This window comes from Rhipicephalus sanguineus, chromosome 7 (genome assembly GCF_013339695.2).
Source record: "Rhipicephalus sanguineus isolate Rsan-2018 chromosome 7, BIME_Rsan_1.4, whole genome shotgun sequence".
NCBI lineage: Eukaryota > Metazoa > Arthropoda > Arachnida > Ixodida > Ixodidae > Rhipicephalus > Rhipicephalus sanguineus.
The window spans coordinates 42,961,816-42,981,814 of record NC_051182.1 but is presented as its reverse complement, the minus strand read 5'-3'; the positions used below and the strand labels follow the sequence as shown (position 1 = coordinate 42,981,814).

At 45.7% G+C, this 19,999-nt stretch overlaps 2 protein-coding genes across 2 annotated transcripts in view; one reads left to right on the top strand and one right to left on the bottom strand.

Moving 5' to 3' along the window:
- The window catches only part of LOC119398653 (glucose dehydrogenase [FAD, quinone]-like), a 41,801-nt gene extending 37,742 nt beyond the window's left edge, over nt 1-4,059 (top strand). Inside the window, exon 8 of the mRNA XM_049417378.1 lies at nt 4,022-4,059. Within this exon, the coding sequence (XP_049273335.1) occupies nt 4,022-4,059 (38 nt within the window). The remainder of the gene's footprint in view (nt 1-4,021) is intronic.
- Nucleotides 4,060-4,156: 97 nt separating this feature from the next.
- Nucleotides 4,157-19,999, bottom strand: part of LOC119398652 (fatty acid synthase-like) — a 52,031-nt gene continuing 36,188 nt past the window's right edge. Inside the window, exons 3-9 of the mRNA XM_037665484.2 lie at nt 19,697-19,835; nt 12,455-12,781; nt 9,695-9,895; nt 7,558-7,680; nt 5,751-5,984; nt 4,750-4,901; nt 4,157-4,207 (exon numbers count right to left, since the gene is read on the bottom strand). Coding sequence (XP_037521412.2) covers nt 4,157-4,207; nt 4,750-4,901; nt 5,751-5,984; nt 7,558-7,680; nt 9,695-9,895; nt 12,455-12,781; nt 19,697-19,835 — 1,227 coding nt within the window. The remainder of the gene's footprint in view (nt 4,208-4,749; nt 4,902-5,750; nt 5,985-7,557; nt 7,681-9,694; nt 9,896-12,454; nt 12,782-19,696; nt 19,836-19,999) is intronic.

The following is a 19,999-nucleotide window of genomic DNA, read 5'->3' as shown; positions in this document are numbered from 1 at the left end:
ATCGATGGAACATGGGAGAGGCCTTCACTCAGTCAGACTGATAATCATGACGTTGATTATCAGCTAGCAAGAAAGGAAAAAACAAGAGAGAAAGAGAAGGCGAGAGGACGACTACACGGAGAGAGAAAAGGCATATAAAGACAAATATAAAAATGCACACACAAAAGAGAAGAAAGCGAGAAAAAGATAGAAGACACAGAAAGAAAGAGATTGATCAAAATAGGGAGACAGGAAGGAAAGAGAAAGAGAAGGATAGAGAGACAAAGAAAGAAATAGACAAATAGAGAAACAGGTAGAAAGGAACAGACACAAAAGAAAAAGATAGAAAAAAGGAGAATAAGCAAAACCATAGCGCAGTTCAGTATAGCATAGTTCAGTATAGCAAGTGGTGGAGAAAGGAATGAGGTGATAGGGTAAGGGCATAACCAAGCCAGGACCTGCTAGGTTTCCAACAGCTTTCCTGCGACAAAGCCTTGCGTGACTTAGTGCAAGCTGCGCTAATTTTTTTTTAACACAAGAATATATTTTAGTCAGATTGCGTCGTGCTTTGGTACCGAGGCAAAGAGCGAGCACAGGATGAGCATGCAGGTTACATAGCACCATCGGCGACCAGCATGAAAAATAACGGAAATCACGCCAGCGTGGCGTTTCCTGAATTATACCTTGATCGGTGTTTATACATTCATATGGCGTAGAGTAGTCGAAAGAAAATCAGGAAAGTAATTCCGAAATTGCAACGCTGCGCTCTCGATCGATTATTACCTTTTAGATCGCGAGGTACATTACGCATATACATATGCGCATCGTGACAGCTTCGTAGGCAGTTGGAAATGGTCCTGCATTGTTAGTGTGGCTCATTCTTGACGTTGCAATGTGGTAAAAACTGTTACACACACAGTTACGGAAAGAACATGTACACGACAAATATACAGCTTGCTGACTTCGTGAGTGCGACATGAGGACAAGAACACTTTATACCTCAAAGACGACATGGTCATTTCAGCAATGAATCACCAAGCACCAATTCACTTCAATGCAAAACTAGTGTCATTCTACTAAGGCGCTTGATGCCGAGTCCTATAAAAATTCATATTGAAGATACTTAGCGCAACTTTACATTCGCTCAAAAAACACACTCATATTCACAAACGCTTCCACTCAACAACACACCCCACACACAGTGCTGTGTGCGGCGTGTGTTCTTGAGTGCAAGCGTGTGTGAGTATCGCCGAGTTTTTTTAGTGAATGCCAAGTTACGCTAAACATAATAAATATGACAACTAACCAACTAGCCCAACCTCAAGTTCTACTGAGGTATAAAACTTCAGGCACTGCAACCTGCGTGACGTCGATTCGCGCCCCTTGTTCGAGGCATTTTACTGCTTAAGAAGACGCTGCCACAAACATTTCCAGTGGTGCGCTATCCTTTCCCGAAGTTATTTTCCTAATCTCTTGCGCAGCTTTCGGGGACGTGTTTCTATCTCGCACGGATTTGCACCCTCAGCGAGAAGCGCCCGTAAGCGCCGCTAGTAGATGGCGGCAGTGAATAAAAAAACATTGCTGATCCCTCCTTCATAGGAATGGGTAAACACGAAAGTGAAACGTGTCTTCTATGAAGTAGTGCTTATTGTGTAGTGATCTATGAGAGTTTGTACAATGTCTATTCCTGTTTGGTTGCTATAGCACCGTTTGAGCTCGATGTGCCCACGCGGACGCCACTTTTTGCATATACTTGGATACAGCATATCGTGGATCCCGCGCAAAGCTTCCATGAACAAGCGCATAATAAACACTGGTAGTCGATATGCACTTCTTCAAAGCGTAGTCAAATAAGGAGAAAAACGGCACGGTGTGGGCTCCCGAGTAACATGGTGACCTACGCCTGTGCTCATGGATACACTACGACACTGCGCTTCAGTAACAAGGGAGCCATAGCAGCATGGGCCGCGAACGCGCGTAGGCATTTCACGTCCCGCTGGCCTCTGTCTTGCTCCACCAAGGCATGACATTCGCGCGTCGACGTCGTTGCCTTTCTGTAGTGCTTACTGCAGCGGTTTTATTAGTCGGTGCTATCGCACTCGAAGCAGTCGGCGGGCGAAACACCGTTGGTGCATGTGGAATCTGCACTACCCCGACAACGAGCCGTCACACGTTAACACGAAGCGTAGGGCAAAGAACGTAACTGCGTATATGGCATGGGCCTCGGATACGCGGCCCGCCCACCTTTCGCGTGCAGCCCGCGGCGGCCCGCTTATGACAGACAGTTTTCGACCCATATTTTTGATGACTTCGTGGCTGTTCGTGACGTTGCTAAATGGTTCTCGCATTATTCGCTCGGCTGTCGTGATCAAGAACGCTTTGTTCGTGTTAGCTACACTTACGTGACTGGTCCTAAATTTTTCTTGAGGCACGCTATCTGGTCACCTTGTGTTGAAACATTACCGCAGAACAAAAAATGTGTACTTCAGTGCAGATTTTAGTTATTGTGGAGAAAGGTAGGATATGTTTATTGAATCCCTGCGTGAAATGGCGTTTATAAATGATCCAATGATCGCTATATGAGAAATATGGGCAAGCCCTTCATTCTAATGGCAACTTACGTTACATGACAACTGATTCAAACTACACTCTCCACCCCACTTCCGCTTTCAACTTTTCTCCGTCCCTGCCCTTTGCGGGACTTCATTTTGTGATTAAGAGATAATTACTAGCGCAAAAAAGACGCAACATTTAGGAATCGCCCAAGCAGCCGTTTTAGCAAAGTTAATTTCGTGACTGCGGCCCAGCAGATGAGAGTTTCATCACCCTGGTCTGTGGTGACTCCGCGATTCTAGCGCGCCCAGTGTTTTTCGCTGGCATCGCGACGCTTTAACGATGGTCTTCGAGAGTGCGCGCCGGTGCGCTATCTCCGAGGCCATGCTTTAACTGCGTCATCGCCGAAACTGCGTCATCGCCTCTGTCGGCGCGAGTAAGTGTCATGCCGCATTACTTCACTTCCCCGCTCACAGACGGCGGCACCACTCCGCCCCGCCTAGCCCCGCCAACAGAGAACACCATGCGAGAGAGAATGCGTGAGAGATGTAAGGCGCGTTTGTGGTGTGGCGTGCAACTGTCGCGATAGCGTTGTTGGCGCCGGGCGTTATTGTCGCGGCCAATAAATCGTAGGTACGATTCCCGGCGGGGGAAGTTTTTCTTACGGTTTTCTCTTTCTCATCCGTTAGCGCGTATTATATTGACGTCATATCCGTGACGGAAATGCGTCACTAGAATCTTGGTGGACCCTGGCACAAAACACCTTCGTGTCAAAAAGTATTGAAGCCAACTGAATATGCATGAGTGAGCAGAAATGAAGGCGATACTGGGGAATTACACGCTTTTATTAGCTAAATGCATGAATGTATGCGCCTATGGCACAAATAATACGTTCCGGGAAACTCACCCCAATGCCTACACCAGGGCCTAAATTATTCTTGGGTGTACCTTGATAAATTTCATTCTTACAAAGCTTTCTCGCGCTAGGTCTACGTACCAGCACGTTGTTGACTCAAGCACAAGTTGCAAGCACGAAAATGTGGGGACATTAGGGGTAATGTGGAGTGCGATTGCTATAGCATACCATTACTTTGTGCATTCGCTTACGCAGTCGGCAGATCTCTTAGTGTGGCGATCATAGACTTATATAGCTTCTCAATGTTTCATTAAATTGACGCAGTGTAGGCTTCAGGCCTGGAAAAATTGCTTAGCATGGGTTCTGCCGGCGCAAATGACTAAAAATGGTGTTACGTGCGGTTTCAATATGCCGGCACAATTTTACTGCGCTGTGCTCAGTTACGTAACCACGTATTTCAATTCGCTGCTTCTCACTGAGTTGATCGGTTCACTAAACAGTGCACCTTAATCACGTGTGCGGTTACAAGTCTCTTACGTATAGCCGAATGTGCCCGCTACCCACCGTGTGGTCCGCCTGAATCCACACAGCAGATGGCACCCGTGAAAAGTAAAGTACTCTCAAAATTTGCAGTGGCTTACTTCGGCTATGCAAGGATATACCTAGCGTGAGCAAAGGTTCAGCTGAAGATTAGCTTTCCAGATTGCCTAGGATTATTAGCCTTCTTCTGTTAATTCTTCGTACGCTGAACCGCTAATTACTAGGCAACTACTTGGGGTTGCGATGTGATAAGCTCTCCTTCTCCATGGCGTTACCCACCTGCAAACGCTTGTCAAAGGCGCTATTAGGCGGCCCCAGCGCAGTGTCAGACGGCGATTGCACATCGAAGGCGAATAGCTTCGCGCGCGCCGGCGCCACTGTGTCTATGGCTACGACGTCACTCCTCTCGAATGCGGCGCAGACCACCAGCGGCGAGCCGCGCGCGCCGGCGCCAGCGTGTATGCCGCGCCTACGACGCCACTCCTCCCGAACGCGCGGACCAGCAGCGGCGAGCCGCGCGCGGCGGTGTCGGAGAGCGCGTGAGATTCCAGCTCCGGTGACCCAGCTGTGTGACATCACTGATCCTCGCGCATGCGCAGCACGGCTCATGACCATCCACGCGAAATCGGCTCCGTCTAGGCAAGTGTAGCTAACGCTACAAAAGAACTCACCAATATTGCGTCCTTGCTCCTGCCGGCCATAAGAACGAGTCTAGGAAGTTCTGGTTTCTGACGTGAAAGGCTTTCCACGTGCGGGCTTGGGTTCGATTCCAGTATAGCGTGGGCGTTTGCACCACCGATGCCTTGGGAACTGATGCCTACCAAGCCACCGTCGAATGGCGTTAGCTTGTCAACTACTTTTATGCGGCCATCGTGCAATGAGCGCATTTCAGGGTCTGGTTGATGAAAGTGTAGAGTGGCTGCAATTGTACCAGTCTCCATGGCGAGTATCACCTTGGCAACAGAAGAGACACCTAGAGAAGAAGATGGCGCCAGTAATGAGAAGCTTATTTCTCAACACAAATAATGGCATGACGCTTTTCACGTTATAATTTCGAGCAACGAAAACCACGACAAAACAGCTTTTAATTCTTTAATATTACTGCCACGAGAATCGCCTTCTGCTGCCACGGTTAAGGTGCTGTATCTGGTTTCGTTGTGTTCGATACACATTATGTGGAAGGCATTAGCGGGGTGAACATTTTGAAGGCGAATGCAAAGATATGTGTAGATAACAATGAATTTATTCTTGGCTAGTTAAACGATAGAACTGAATAGCGTAGCGAAAAAGTTCACTGGCGAGTTTGCTATTCTGTAATGGTAATGTGAACGCACCTAATGGGTTTTTTGTGTATTGCGATGTATGTGGGACATGTTTTGGCAGAGATATGGCGTTTTGCGTCTGTGTAGTAAGCATCAGGATCGCTTCGCAGGTGGCGCGAAAATAGATTCTGACACCGGCATCATTGACCCTCTGATCGGACAGCTCGTGGAGCAGCAGCCACGGACACTTTCACTGGTTGCGTCGGTCTCTGCTCAGAGGAAAGTGGCTGATCCCATTTTGGTATTATGATTAAGATAACGCTTCCAGTAGCGTAACTGGAGTGGCTAACCTGTTGGGCTGAATATTGTATTGACGCGCGGTCTGCGACTAAATTCATTAGGCTTCCACATGACCATTTGTTGTTGAGCTTTAACTAATCGCGAATGAACGGCGCGATAACAAATGTTACGCTAAGATATGCGGCAACATACTGAAATGATCTGATGTCCGCTTCGCAAAATAGATACGGGATCACGCTTGACTAGTCGTACATTCTTACCGGAGGCGCTCTCGGAATGCCCCATATTGCTTTTGACAGATCCGATCAAAAGTGGTTTTTCGCGCTCCGGTGAGCAACAGACGCTGCTGATTGCCTCCAACTCCTGGATGCCGCCAGCCTTGGTCCCGGTGCCATGCGCCTCGACATAGACGACTTTCGTTGGGTCCACGTTGGCCTCGGTGTACGCGTCACGAAGGAGCTGCTCGTGCCCGGCAGCCGACGGGTACGGCACACCTGAGAAGGACAGAACCGAGTCAGCCGCATGCGTCCCTTGTACGTCACCGACGAGCGTAGTTCAGTACCCTCAGTATAGTACCTAAACACAGAGCGCATTCATGCTTTTATGGTTTACGCTTGGTGTGTAATATTTTTGCACTGCTCGGACTGGGCTTTATTTCTGGAGTACGGATAACGTTGAGCTCTAAAAATCAGCGCCCAGGTGCTTCGAATGTTCAGTTGAGTCCTCCTTGCGAAGCAGTCTTCCTGTTAGTCATGATATTCGCCCGACCACCCCGGAATGGTACATATCACTGGCTCGAATAACGAAAACGCAACAATTCCGCGTCAACCAAAAAGCTTCTTTAAGAAAAAAATATGCACAGAATAAATTGGACTCAAGGCTGCCACCACAAGGGGTGGTGCTTTCATAAGTTAAGCCGCATACTACTGATTCTAGACAATGGTTTACCAGTGCGTCGGAAGATCAGCGTGGCTGCAGTCCTCACTATTTGCGCGTCGTTTTAATTAGCTGGAGGCTATCCTCGACGACGGGGACGGCTACATTCACTACGACAATAACAGGCTTATCAACCTTCAAAGGGTGGCGTAGATTCAATCGAAGATTATTGATCTAAGCATTCTGGTTCGTTTTACCTGCAACCTATTTTCCTAATCTTTACTTCAGGCAGAATGCCTCCCTCTCTTGCATAATATCCCGTCCTTTATGCCACTAATCTTCGCACCGTCTCTTAATAATCTACAAATCAGCTGCCATATTGTCGGCCGAATATCCTTTATTCCAAAAGAAATTTATTGCTGCTACATGTTCATCCAATCCCCCGTTTCGTTTCAAAAATATGCTGAATGTTGAGTTTGGTGTCGTGTCTTCCTTATCCGATATTATTCAGCGACTTGCGATAGCACTTTGGCAGTGAAAGTTCTCTCCTCTCAAGAACACCCTCCTGGGCATCTGAACAATGCCCATTATCTTTCCTCTGGTCCTTTCCACCACAATGTTATTTCTTGAGTATGCACTCACGCTAAGGTTCCTGTCTGATCATGCATTTGATACGACGTAGAAGCTCATACGTACTGCCGACACTTGCATATAATTATTGTCGCGCTGCTGGGGCTAAGACTAGGTATGTACAAGTGCATCTTGGGTAACATAGGCACCCGAACAAGCGTGCAGGTAACTGCGTTTGCAAGGATGATTGGACGGTGATTACCGAGGAGGAAAAGTTTACGTGCACATATATAATGTACACGCGCAGCGGTTTACAGCACGTTGTTTCACATACATGTGAAAAAAAAATACGCAGCTGAGCATGCGCCTTAACCTTACAAACATACGTAGGCACTAATCGGTGGGGGAAGGCAATGCGCTAATGAGTCGCAGTAACCGCCAGCTTCACAAAACGCGCCATACGGATTTATGGTGTATGGGTGGTAACGCTCAACGATGCCTTATACTCACAGGAGCAGATTTTGTGAATCATTTTCGAAGCGGAAACTTCGCTGGAAAGCTCAGGATTGACAGTACACGCATTTACATAGCGTAAGGACTGTTGCAATCGAGCAAACTCACCCTCTTCCTTGAAACCATCTGCATTCGCGTTGGCGTTCAGGACCCTGGCATATACACGCCGGGCGTCGGAATATCTTTGAAGGAAGAACGCACCGACAGTTTCGCTGCGAACGTAGCCGACGCCTGCATTCAAAAATACAAACAGTACCGCTGGTGAATCCGTATGCAACAGAAGAAGGCGGACTGTTTTACATTCAGCTCTTATTTTGCCTAGGCCACGGCTGCAAGTGATCAAAATATTGGCGTGAACGGCAATCGCGAACAAGGTACAAATTCCGGCCGACGTGCTATATACTTTCCGTTATATATGGTGGAAATGTAAGCGCCTGTCCTGTGTACCTCTTGTCTATGTCCCCGTCCCATAGCGCTCGTATGTCCGTATCATGTATTGTCTTTAGCGATACTTGCTCTATAGCCCAACTGGCTAATTAAATCACGCAAGGGCTTGTGTATAAATTTCCGTAATGATGTAGGGACCTATTCTATTTTTAAGGCGAAATCCTTAGGTAGCTCTTGAGAAGCGGAACAACGTCGTCCGAAGGTGTCTGCCTTCGGCGAGAAAGTATATTGTACAAAAGATAACACGTGCCCAATGTGGCTCACAACCTGCGCACAGGTGCTGCCACCTGGCATGCCTTTGGGGAAACTCCCGCAATACCCACCACTTCTTTCCAGGGACATGGTGGGGCCTTTACCAGAGCATGGGGAAGCCTGAGTAGTGGATAACGTTGATTGGATCGCCGGCGTATCCAATTACCGTGGCTGTTGTATTTACGCCTCCTTAGGCAACTACAGAGGGACCCTGCCAATATTCGCGCAAGAGGCACCTATTAGATGCGTCGTTCGGTTATGTGACTGTAGTGTTGTCACCATTCTCCTTCCAAGAGGCATCAAATGCGCCTTTGTCCTCATGAATATTCTGCGCCGACATATTACATATGCCAATCACGCCACTTAAAGCTGCCGTCTTGATTGGCATTTTCTTTTCACTGAGCTCAAATGTATACCGCCTGTCTCATACGCATATGGTAACTATGCCACTTAAAACACCGGAACTTAGTATTAATCGAACAATCGGTTTTTAATTGAATCAATCAATATGAATGGCAGCTTTTGCCGTAATGATGGCAGAGATCTTAATTTGGCACGAAGCCAAGTAAATTATGCAATAACTGCTCTCGGGAATCGTTCAAACCTAGAAGAGTGTCAATAGATGGTCAAATATTTCTCATCAGAATTTCGGCACGTCCTGAATGTCATGTTGTCGGTTTCGGAAGCTATACCACGCACCTGCTCGATTGTTGCCCCTTTAGTTCAACAAGATAGACAGCATTAAACGTTGAATATGACTACCGCCTCTTTAGGACTAGAAATAGTGCATGCGTGCTTAGCAGCTGGCCGGTTGTGTTGTGTAAAATAGTATCATGCGATACTACGGACAAACATAAGCATTATTTTCAGGCACGCTGTAGTGACGTACTCAGTATTTTGTCCATTTGGATTTTCTTGAGGGCGACCCAAATCTATGTACGCGGGTGTTCTTGAATTCGGCGCTATCGAAATGCAGTCCCCTCGGCTGTGCATCGAATCCGTGTCCTCGTGCCTAGCAGCGCAACGTTTTACCCTATCAACGACTGCAACGCTTTTTACAAAGCCTTCGTTTGCCAATTGGAAGCACTAGCTGGGACTTGAATATAAAACCGCATTTTAACCGCATTCTTTTTAACAAGTTGGTAGAGCTCTTGAAGTTCGGGGAAACAAGTATAAAGTGCTCGCTGTAAACAATTAGTTCATATGCTGTAATGAATATTCTTATTGAGTTGATCGCCTATGCATTGTCTTACTGGGTATTACTTTTCGGTTTTCTTCGCCTAATGGTTTGTAGGCTGTTCGTCTAATGTTTTCCAGCATGCTTGACTATATGAACGTTTCTCGCTTCAGCTCACTTTATCACACTTCATCACACAAACAGCGGAGTTTGCGGAGAACTGGGCGCCGCAACTATATGCTAAATATTCCGATTTCGGTAAATACATTTCCAGCACCAACAGCAGGATACTTATTCTGGGTTCCTTCCCCGTCTTCAACCGCTCCCCCATCTCCCATTCTCTATTTCTACGTCCTATAAAACTCTCACCCTTTGAATCGAATGGCCTGCACTTTCCGTCCTCGGAGAGCACGCCCAGCAGTTTGAAGTTGGTCATAACGTGCGGATCAAGCGTGACGCTGGCTCCTCCCACGATGGCCGCCTCGCAACGCCCTGACCGCAACGCCACCACGGCTTCGCTTAGGGCGACCATCGTTGACGAGCAGGCCGTGTCGATAGTCATGCTTGGCCCTGGTAGCCGGCAAAGGAATCGTATAGTCCACTTACATGATCGCGAGTCTCCGGTGACTTGCAAGCAATTTCCGCGCTTGCTTCACGCGGCGAGGGGCCCTATTTAACACTCAGAACAAAAACCGCGAATATTTTTTAAAGCAAATACAGATATACAATTCAATATTACCGGGTTTTATTGTTCTCAGTTTAATATGTCTAGAGCAATAAATCCCTAAATACAGGTATTTTGAGCAGTGGACATGTTTGTGTATCTCCGGGAACTTGATTAGCGATTATTAAATGCGAGGCATTTCTTAGCGAACCGAAGGCACTTGGAGCGGCTCTATCTCCGTATCTATCTATCTATCTATCTATCTATCTATCTATCTATCTATCTATCTATCTATCTATCTATCTATCTATCTATCTATCTATCTATCTATCTATCTATCTATCTATCTATCTATCTATCTATCTTCTAGGCACACACTTCTGGTAGCTGTCGTGATCGCCTCCTTAGCTTTTTGCAGACCGAAATTGGTATGATTTGAAATGCGATTTGGCGAATATGCCTTCTGGTCTTGACATGAATAACGTAAAAATTCTCTCGCGTACGTCGTGAAACCCTTTTTAGGGGCGAAGCTCCTCAGGGTGTGGGCCTGTCCCTCCTTTGTAGTATGTAGTAGTAGGTATATAGCCACGCATAGTGGGAGGTATCCACTCCATGTGATAATGATGACGATGACGACTGATGACTATGAAGCATAAGCGCGTTCCAGTATAATGGAATGTAGCCACTACACGTGATAACGATATACGATGATGCTGACGACCATGAAGTATAAGCGCGTTCCATACCACACATTCTCTTTCTGCCATGGATGAATACGATCGTGAACGCGCTCGCGCCCTTGAAAGGCAAAACGGCAACGTTCCCTTCAGCTTAACGTCATATATGAGGACCCCCGCGTTTGTGTCTCAGGTCGAGTGGGCAAAATTTACGGAGTTTGACGATTTACCAGATTACCTCCGGAGCTTCGCCCACTCATCATCATTCACTTCGTGGATATAGCGTGATTTTTTTTCCAGACGCGTGTGGCACATACCTGTACACCACAGGCCGCGCTAAGGGGGTATGCATCACAGGTGATTGACAGTCTATACCTTCTCACGAACGGCGATAACAGATATTGGTAATTTAAATGCAAGAGCTTAAGAAAAACCGACATCGGAAGCCTTGACCTGATTAATGCAAAGAACAAAAATCACGATTCCAGTAGGAATCGTGCCCAATCATTCTTCGTGGCACTCAGGTATTCTACCAGAGGCACGCCACGTCTTGAAACTCCTTTGGAAAAAGACCTTGGGCCGGCATAATGTGGGTGTAGCGTCAACTGTGGTTGCAGTGATGGCGATCTAATTGTATAACAAAGCAATAAACATTTCATATATACTCCTATGATACAGGCGTCACGCCGAGTTTACGTCAATTCTGGTTCTAGTGTTGGCCGCGCTTTCATAGAAGTCCAATAAACATCGCATTTGTATTTCTACGGTTCAGCAAGCTATATTTAAGTGTTGCTCGACCCCGAAGGACTACGCTAACGAAAGCTACGTATGATATTCACATCATCGCACCGTAATATGAACTTCGTTTCGAGAATACTCACGTCTGTGGTCTAAAGTGAGTGCTGACGTTACGTCCGACCATAAGTTACCCTTTAGACGCCAGTGTAGTGGATGTGCCTGGTAAGGTCACGATGTGCACACAGATACTGCGCTTAGAAAAACAAGTCGATCCCCCTCTTGGCTCACAGCCAAAAAATACAGCATGGACAACTACTCGCTGACTGCTTTGCATGAAACTGATTCGCACACGGCGTGGGATCTGTAAAAATTTCATCTCTCTCTCTCTCTCTCTCGTTCCTGATCTTTTTTCGTCAAAATGTCTTCGGCATCAAAGGGAAACAATATACTCAAGGATTTGCATTTCACTTGTTCATTAATGGGAATACGTAGGGCAACCAAGACGTACACCTTATTGTCGCTAGATACGCTGAAATGTGGGAAATTGCGAAATTGGCGAAAAAGTGTTTTTGCGGCGATAATGTGTAGATTATTTTTTTCTGGCGACAAATTTTTTTCGGTAAAATAAATGCGATATTATTATTCTGAATATAAAACCTGCGTCTGGAAACAATTTCATCAGAATCGGAAATGGTGACAACGACCTCGTGTTCGTTCTTACCTGGGCACATACATATTTCAATGTAGTGGAATGGCCAACTACGCGCCAGTGGTGCCCTAGTTGATGCCTTCTTTGTTTTATCAAGCACTTCCTTCGTAAAAACTATGAAGGGTGCGCTGACAAGGGTTACATAAACGTAGTGCGGCACTGTTGAGATGCGCACCTCTTGTTGACAACCTGATCAGGGTGTACTAACCCAATTCCTCCTAAATTTCCTGAGAACTACTCACTTCCTGTACGCCCAACAAATTTCTGGGCTTTCTTTCTTCACAATGTACACCATCTGTAAAGGTGGACCCCACGTTGCATTTAACGCGAGCCCTACTTACCTAGCAGGTCGAGGGAGTAAGAAACTCGGTTGGAGAACATAGCCCTATGACACCCCAGTATGACGTAGCCGTCCATTTTTGAGTGGTCCATCTTGAATGCTTCGGCTGACTCTGAAGCCGAGTTCCCAATGAAGACTCCGATCTTGCGCTTCTTTAATGTCTCCGGGTCGTAACCAGCATCCAAGATGGCCTCATACGACGTCTCTAACAGCAATCGCAACTGTGGGTCCATCACATGAGCCTGCTTCGGGTGCGTACTGAAGAACTGTGCGTCGAAGCGGGACAGGTCTTTTATCTTTCCGTGAAGCCTCGGCATGCCATTGTATCCTGCGTGATTGGAGCAAATCATGCGCGAAGTTGCTGGCAAGAATATTATAGATTATCTCGCTGTACACGTTAGCAATTGAAATGTTTTCCTTTTAATTTCTTTATTTTTGGCCCGCCTCTTTGCTCTGTCCAAAGTGTACCTAAACCACAAGCGCACTATACGGCCGCAATCACGGCACTTTTACGGGTGACGGGCCATTTCACAACTCTAACAAGTGATTTAGAGCGAACATTAAAAAAAATCTACAGTTCAGCACATTACTACTGTGCACGAAACTCAAGACACACAGTATCTTTGTCACCAAGTCTTTTGCAAGTTTAATGAAACCGCCAGATCCATTCAGACGTCGATATGCTGTGTAATGGCTTGTTGGAAATGCACGCATTTTTAGAAACAGCACAGAGATGAAATGCCGTGTCTTGTTTTGCTCTTCTCTGTCATCTCTGCTAATGTGTTTCGCGTTCATGCAATGAAACCTCTGTTAGAGTCAGTGACTGTGTTGCATAATTATTTTCCGCAGTCCGGTGTCTACCATGTTTGTGTAACACTTGCATGATAAAATACCTAGCGCGGAATAGTCAGACTGGAGTTCCCGAACCGTACACAATTTTCAGTGCAGCAATTGACTCGAAATGAGTGCCGCCAATGTCAACAACCTTCTTTTGGCGAGGCTGCCATCTCTTCATCCTGACGCATCAAGCATGAGAAGTTAGTTACTAAAATAACCGACATTTAAAGAGTTTACCACTAACAGAAGCTCCTGAAGTACACGTTAAACTTAGTGATAAGCAGAGTCTGAATGGAACAATTGCTTTGGTTTGTTGTGTTTAATGGCACATTAGCAACTAAAGTTATCACGAACCAAACACATGGTATCAATTATGTAAGAATAGAGAAATGTTGCCAGCTAAATTGAGTTTCTATCTCATTTCAGGAGGGAATAACCTTACTGTTTATTTCGAAGGCATATCGCGCTATTTGAAATATGAAAACATAGGAAAGGGAAAATAGACGATCACATGTTTGTGGCCCGAAGCCACGACGAAATCCATACACATTTCACTGGAAGAAAGTTTCTTAGTTCCGGAAACACTCGTCCTGGACAGAGTTCGAACCCGGGACCAGCGCCTTCCCAGGGCGGTAGCTCTACCAATTGAGCTAATCAGGAAGCTAGCAATTTGTAGTCTATTTTCCCTAGTGTAAAGCTACTCTGGTTTCCCTTTTTTAACCTTTGCGTCACCTTGCGGGAATTCCGCAGAACTCATCTGCAATACTATGCGTCCATGTGCTCCGAGTTGTCGATGAATTCGCCCTCGCGATGCCAGTTGCTACCTTCCTTCAACTGTTGGTCTGCTTAACGCTTCATTGCTCTGAAGGCAGTGTATTGTAAATAGTCCTTCAGATGTTGGCTTGAATTCCTGACTGCATCAGGATATATTTTAGGGTCTCTTACATTCACTATTTCTCGCGGTTCGAACAGCGAGTTAAACACTTGATTTTTTCTAGCAGCAACTTCTCGTCGAACACCGTTCTTCAAATTTGCATGAAAGTCACAAAATTTTATGATATACAAAATAAATTATTAAAAAACTGCGCAAAGTCAATAGTTTTGGTTCATACTAGGAGTGAAATTGGAAAGATATGATTACAGAGCACAAGTTTACTTAAGATAAAGGCCAGAAACTGTCTGGATAAATACGAATGAAAATTCTTTGTATGAGATCATTGAAAGGACAGTTTTCTTTGGAGAATCTTGATCGTTGCGACGTGGGGCTCAATTGATCTCAACCACGTGCGTGGCCTCTGCGATCTGCTTCGGCAGCGCGGAGTTCAGAAGATGTTTCTAAATTCAAAATAAATCATAACAAATAAAAAAAGCTGTACCAAATGAACAGCTCTGGTTCAAGTGAAGTCTTAGATACATAAAATATCGCAGCAAAATTTTACTTCAGGGTCCATTGACTGTCAGGATATTTAATGTAAATTAACTGAATGAGTTCACTGAAAGAGCAGGCGGTTTCCTTCTGAGCAGTTGGGATGGTTACAGCACCTGGCGGAGCAAATCTAAGCCAACCGCGTGGCCTCAGAGATGCGCTTCGGCAGCGCGACGGAACTCGAAGTTTACTCAAGGAATACACCAAGGCACACCGACGCAAGGTGCGAGCGCCACCACCAGGTGCCCAAATCGAGGATGGGGTCTTCTCCAGTTGGCTAATTCTCTGCTCAAGCGTATGTAGAATGTCTAGCTGCTCGCGTATAGTTGCGTTAGTCATAAATGCATAGATGGAAATGATGGCGTTGGTGCTTACGGTACGGTACGAAGAACTTTATTTAAAGATCCGGAGAAGTGCCACCCCTTAGAGTGACACCGCGGGCCGCTCCCACGTGGGGACAGTTAGACCTAGCCTAACCGCCGCATCGCAGGCTCTCTGGACAGCCCAAAGTTGTTGCTGATATTCCGAGCTCTTGAGGGCCGAGCTCCATTTCTGCTCTGTGAGGTCCTTATCCCCACGTAACGAGGGGCACCGCCAAAGCATGTGCTCTAAATCGCACGTTCCCCCGCAGCCAGGGCATTGCGAGCTGAAGTCACTTGGGAATAGACAGTGCATGAAAGCAAGATTCGGATAAGAATTAGTTTGAAGCATCCTAAGGGTCATCGCCTGTGGTCTCGTGAGCTTTTTGTGTGGTGGAGGAAATACTCTTCTTTCCAGATAAAAATGCTTCGTGAATTCATTAAATGTGAATAAAGTGTCTCGGAACTCTTGAACCCTGCTCTGTGACAAGGCTTCTCCTCCCACGCGGAGAGTTAGTACGCGCGCTTGGGAGTGGGCGATGTCGTTGAGGTTGGTGAGGGAGTCCAAAGTTTGACCTAGGTGTGCCGGGAACCAAATGATTGTGTGCATAGTTATGGTCCGGTTCTTAAGAACGTCATGTGCCTCTTTCGCTATGGAGCCCGAGGCAAACGCCCTGACTGCCGATCTAGAATCCGAGTAGATTTGCGTCCTGTTATCATCCAAGAGTGCCAAAGCAATAGCAACCTGCTCCGCTTTAGAAGAAGTGGTCCCAGTCAGGGAGGCCGACGAGATTATTTCACCTATGTTATCTATTGCGACCACGGCATAGTGAGATGAGCGACGATATTGTGCCGCATCTACGAAGCAGACCGATTGAGGATCATCCTTGATCTTCTTCAGGATCGCAATCGCTCTTGCTCTACGCCTTCCCTCATTGTGCTGCGGATGCATATTGCGAGGGATCGGTGCGACAAGAATAACTTCTCTTTGCTCCTCGATGATTGGATGGCTTCTCTCCTCTGCCAGGACTGGATTGAGGCCTTATATTAGAAAATATTACGATTTTAGTGCGCAGTAGGAAAAACATAATCGGCTTAATTGTTATTACAATTCCTATTTAGCAGGACTGACAACTGTACAAGTTGGCAGGGATTCATAATTACGAAACGCCGCCACGAAGTATGACAAAATCAAGGAGCAACACACGAAACACTTGTGTTTGTGTTTCGTGTATTCCTCCGTGATCTTGTCTTGCTTCGTGGCGCCATTTCGTAATTATGTACGATCCCTATTGTAGAGAACCCAACACCGCTGGGCATTTCACATACGCTTGGTCTAGTTCTCTTCGTACGTACTTTGGAATACATATATAACCTATATAAATGATAGCTCTACTGGTGTGTTAAGTTTCAATGAACACAACATTCGTTCCAGAGCGTTCTCAAGCAACTATGTAAGTACGCTACCAACGAGCGATGAATCGTTTAATTTGGCTGTAAATTGTAGGATCTTAAGGACAAACGCTTACGCGAAAGCTACAACGCATACAAAATTTCGATGAACACTTTACACAGGCAGTTATAACAACAGTAATGTGCAACTGGACTTAGGAGCAAACTGGAATCGTAACTTTCTTCAACACCAAAGATAACTCTAGCGAAAATGAAGTTGCCACTAAATTAGCAAAGGTGAAAGTCTACAATAAGTGTATCGTGAAATTTTGGCAGCGCACACAAACTGGACGCAGAAAGAGCCGGACACAAACGAGCGCACACTGAAACTTCAATTTATTCACAGAAGAACATATATATATATATATATATATATATATATATATATATATATATATATATATATATATATATATATATATATATATATATATATATATATATATATATATATATATATATATATATTGCTACATGTAGGCTGCCGGAATTCATATGGTCGACGCGCGTGTGCGCCCGACGAAGAGGACGAAGGTCGCTAGCTGCTCGAGCTCGGAGCCGGTCTAGTCAGCGCTGCAGCCGCTCTTGCAAATATATCGTGTGAATAACGACTTGTAAAAGCGACTCGTCACTCACGTAACATATTTGGTGGAGGTGCGGGGTATATATATATATATATATATATATATATATATATATATATATATATATATATATATATATATATATATATATATATATATATAAATAGGAGAAAGGGAAATACAAGAGAGAAGGGTCCAACAAATTCTTGTCGTCGAGAAACGTGATTTCACAATCTAAAAGCAATACGGAGGGTGACCTTTCGGTGGACCGTTCCTCTTTTATTTCCCTCTCCCCTCATAATTATTTCTTCTGTATATATTTTTTCTGTGAATAAATTCGAATTTCTGTCTGCGCTGCGAAAATTTCACAATGCATCTACACCAACTAGCCCCCCTATCAACCCTTCTGCTACAATGACTGTTTGTATATGACGATCGCACCCTGCTCGTCGCACAGAAATCGACTCGTCAAAAACTTCGAGAAGTGATGTTTCGCATGAACACGCTTGTAGACTATTCTTTTTGTTGAAATGTTGAAGGGTGCAAGCTGTTGGATGCGAGTGCTTTTGCCCTTTCGACAACTTCCGTTGTTTCTGCCTGGCAACGTGTGATTCCTAGTGTACACGATAACGGCCAGTTAGTTCTTAAGTTTTGACAACGTTTCATTGACGGTGTTGCGTTAACTTTACTTCGACAAGTGCTGACATGAAATCGTTAGGATGCTGCTATCGGTGTTATAGAATACACCCTACTAAATTAATTCCCAAATCCGTGATCTGTAAAAACAAAGAAATAAACACATTAAAAAAAGTCACAGTTTCGCCGCAACGGCGAAGCAATGATTGCGATAGCAATAAATTGTAATGTAACGCGAAGAACGGAAAGCAGCTCGAAATTGCCAGCGCGTCGCTCGAGCCCAAAGGACGCACGAAAAGAACGCACATGCCCCGCCACGGTGGTCTAGTGGTTATGGCGCTCGATTGCTGACCCGAAGGTCGCGGGATCGAATCCCGGCCGCGGCGGCTGCATGTTCGATGGAGGCGAAAATGTTTGAGGCCCGTGTACTTAGATTTAGGTGCACGTTAAAGAACCCCAGGTGGTCGAAATTTCCGGAGCCCTCCACTACGGCGTCTCTCATAATCATATGGTGGTTTTGGGACGTTAAACCCCAGATATTATTATTATTATTAAAGAACGCACATAGGACGAGCGCGAACTAATGCGTCACAGCTCGACACTTGAAGCGCACTGCTCAAACATAAAGCAGGACGCACGAAACAAACGAACAGGTACACACAAGACGAGCGCGAACTAATTGTCACAGTTGTTACTTATTTCTGTTCGAACAGCGCGCTCCTTTCGCAAACGCGGCCGCTGCAGCGAGCGAAGCGAAGCACCTCACCGGCCGCCCCTTCTTTCCTTGAGATAAGCGCACGAAAGCGACGACGCCCTGTAGAGCGAACAGCAACGGCGTTCGCAGGGGTGGGGCGACGATCTTTAAAGCGCGCAACACGCGCGCATGTCGCGCCATCTATGTGGCCACTAAGAAAGCATGCTGAATTACATGGTATATATAAATAGCTCGCCGTTAGTAGGCTGAGAGATGGCGCTGTCGTGGCCTAACGTTTAACGCGACGGGCTGCAAAGCGAGAGGTCGCCCGTTCGATTCCGCGCGTCGGAAAGAATTTAATTATTTTTCTTTGTGGCCTTTCTATAAATATACATACTTATACATATACGGTGAATGACGGCGACGGGGACGGACATTTTCCAGCCGAGACTGTCCATATAATTGCTATCGCAATAAAACAGGCGATAACGCAATAATTGGGTTTTTTTAGTTCTTGTACCTGCAAGCAACATCCATATAACCAACCGTCCCCCAGCCCATTTTTTTTCATCTGCAGAAGCCGCAAGGCTCAGGACTTCACTGGCTGCTTTTCTTATATTGCCTAGGGCTTTTCGTTTTAATTTTAAATTACACCTCTGAAAGCAAATGTCATCGTGCAAGTGGGCAACGGAAGTGTAAACATGAAGACCTAGAGTAAGCTGAGTGCTCCACCTAGGTGATGACCAGCGGTATCGTAGTTTAATTAAGTATCTCTGTATTATAAGTGCGCAGGACACGTGCATGGGTCAATGGGCGCTCTCGCGCAAAATTAACGCATAAAATTTCGCCCTTTGTTTACTTAATTTTGGTCACAAAAATCACAGCCCACTGACATTTGCGCAGGTGGGTGCAGAAATTTTTGCCAAGCAGACGGCAGATCTAGTATAGGGGAAAGAAAATTATTCTTTGCTGGAATTGCTCTCACCGATGCGTTGCGATGTAGTTGTCGCAATAATGCTATCATGCAATATATGTATAAGCTTCTTGGAGACGCGAGTAAGAGTTTAATATGGTCAAATGTTTGCCATGCGCATTTCCAGAAATGTATGGTTTGGTAATTGATGTTCAGGAAAAAGTGCTCCGTCGCACTTGTCGTAGCAAAAACGGGCGTCATACGAACATTGTATCAGCGCCACATTTCTTCCTGCTACAAATTACGGAGTGCTGAGTTGAATTAAGAAGCTTCCACGCATACCTGGAGGCCATCGTGAGTCATCCTCGGTGACCATTTCCACACCAGCATAGAGCTTCTCCTTGAACTCGACCAGGTGATCAGCTTGCGGAAAGTAGGCCGAGAAGCCGGAGATAACGATGTCGTCACCCTTCATGATAACCTAAAGCATAAGTCCAATACAGAAAAATATATGCACTGTACATCAAGTACCAATTTGCTTTCGTGTTCAACTTGCATGAGAGGGCAGTGAAAATAGCGGGACGCTTTGGCGAAGGTGCGAATGTTTACTCTATATTATGTCTCCGAAAAGCAACGTGCAATTGA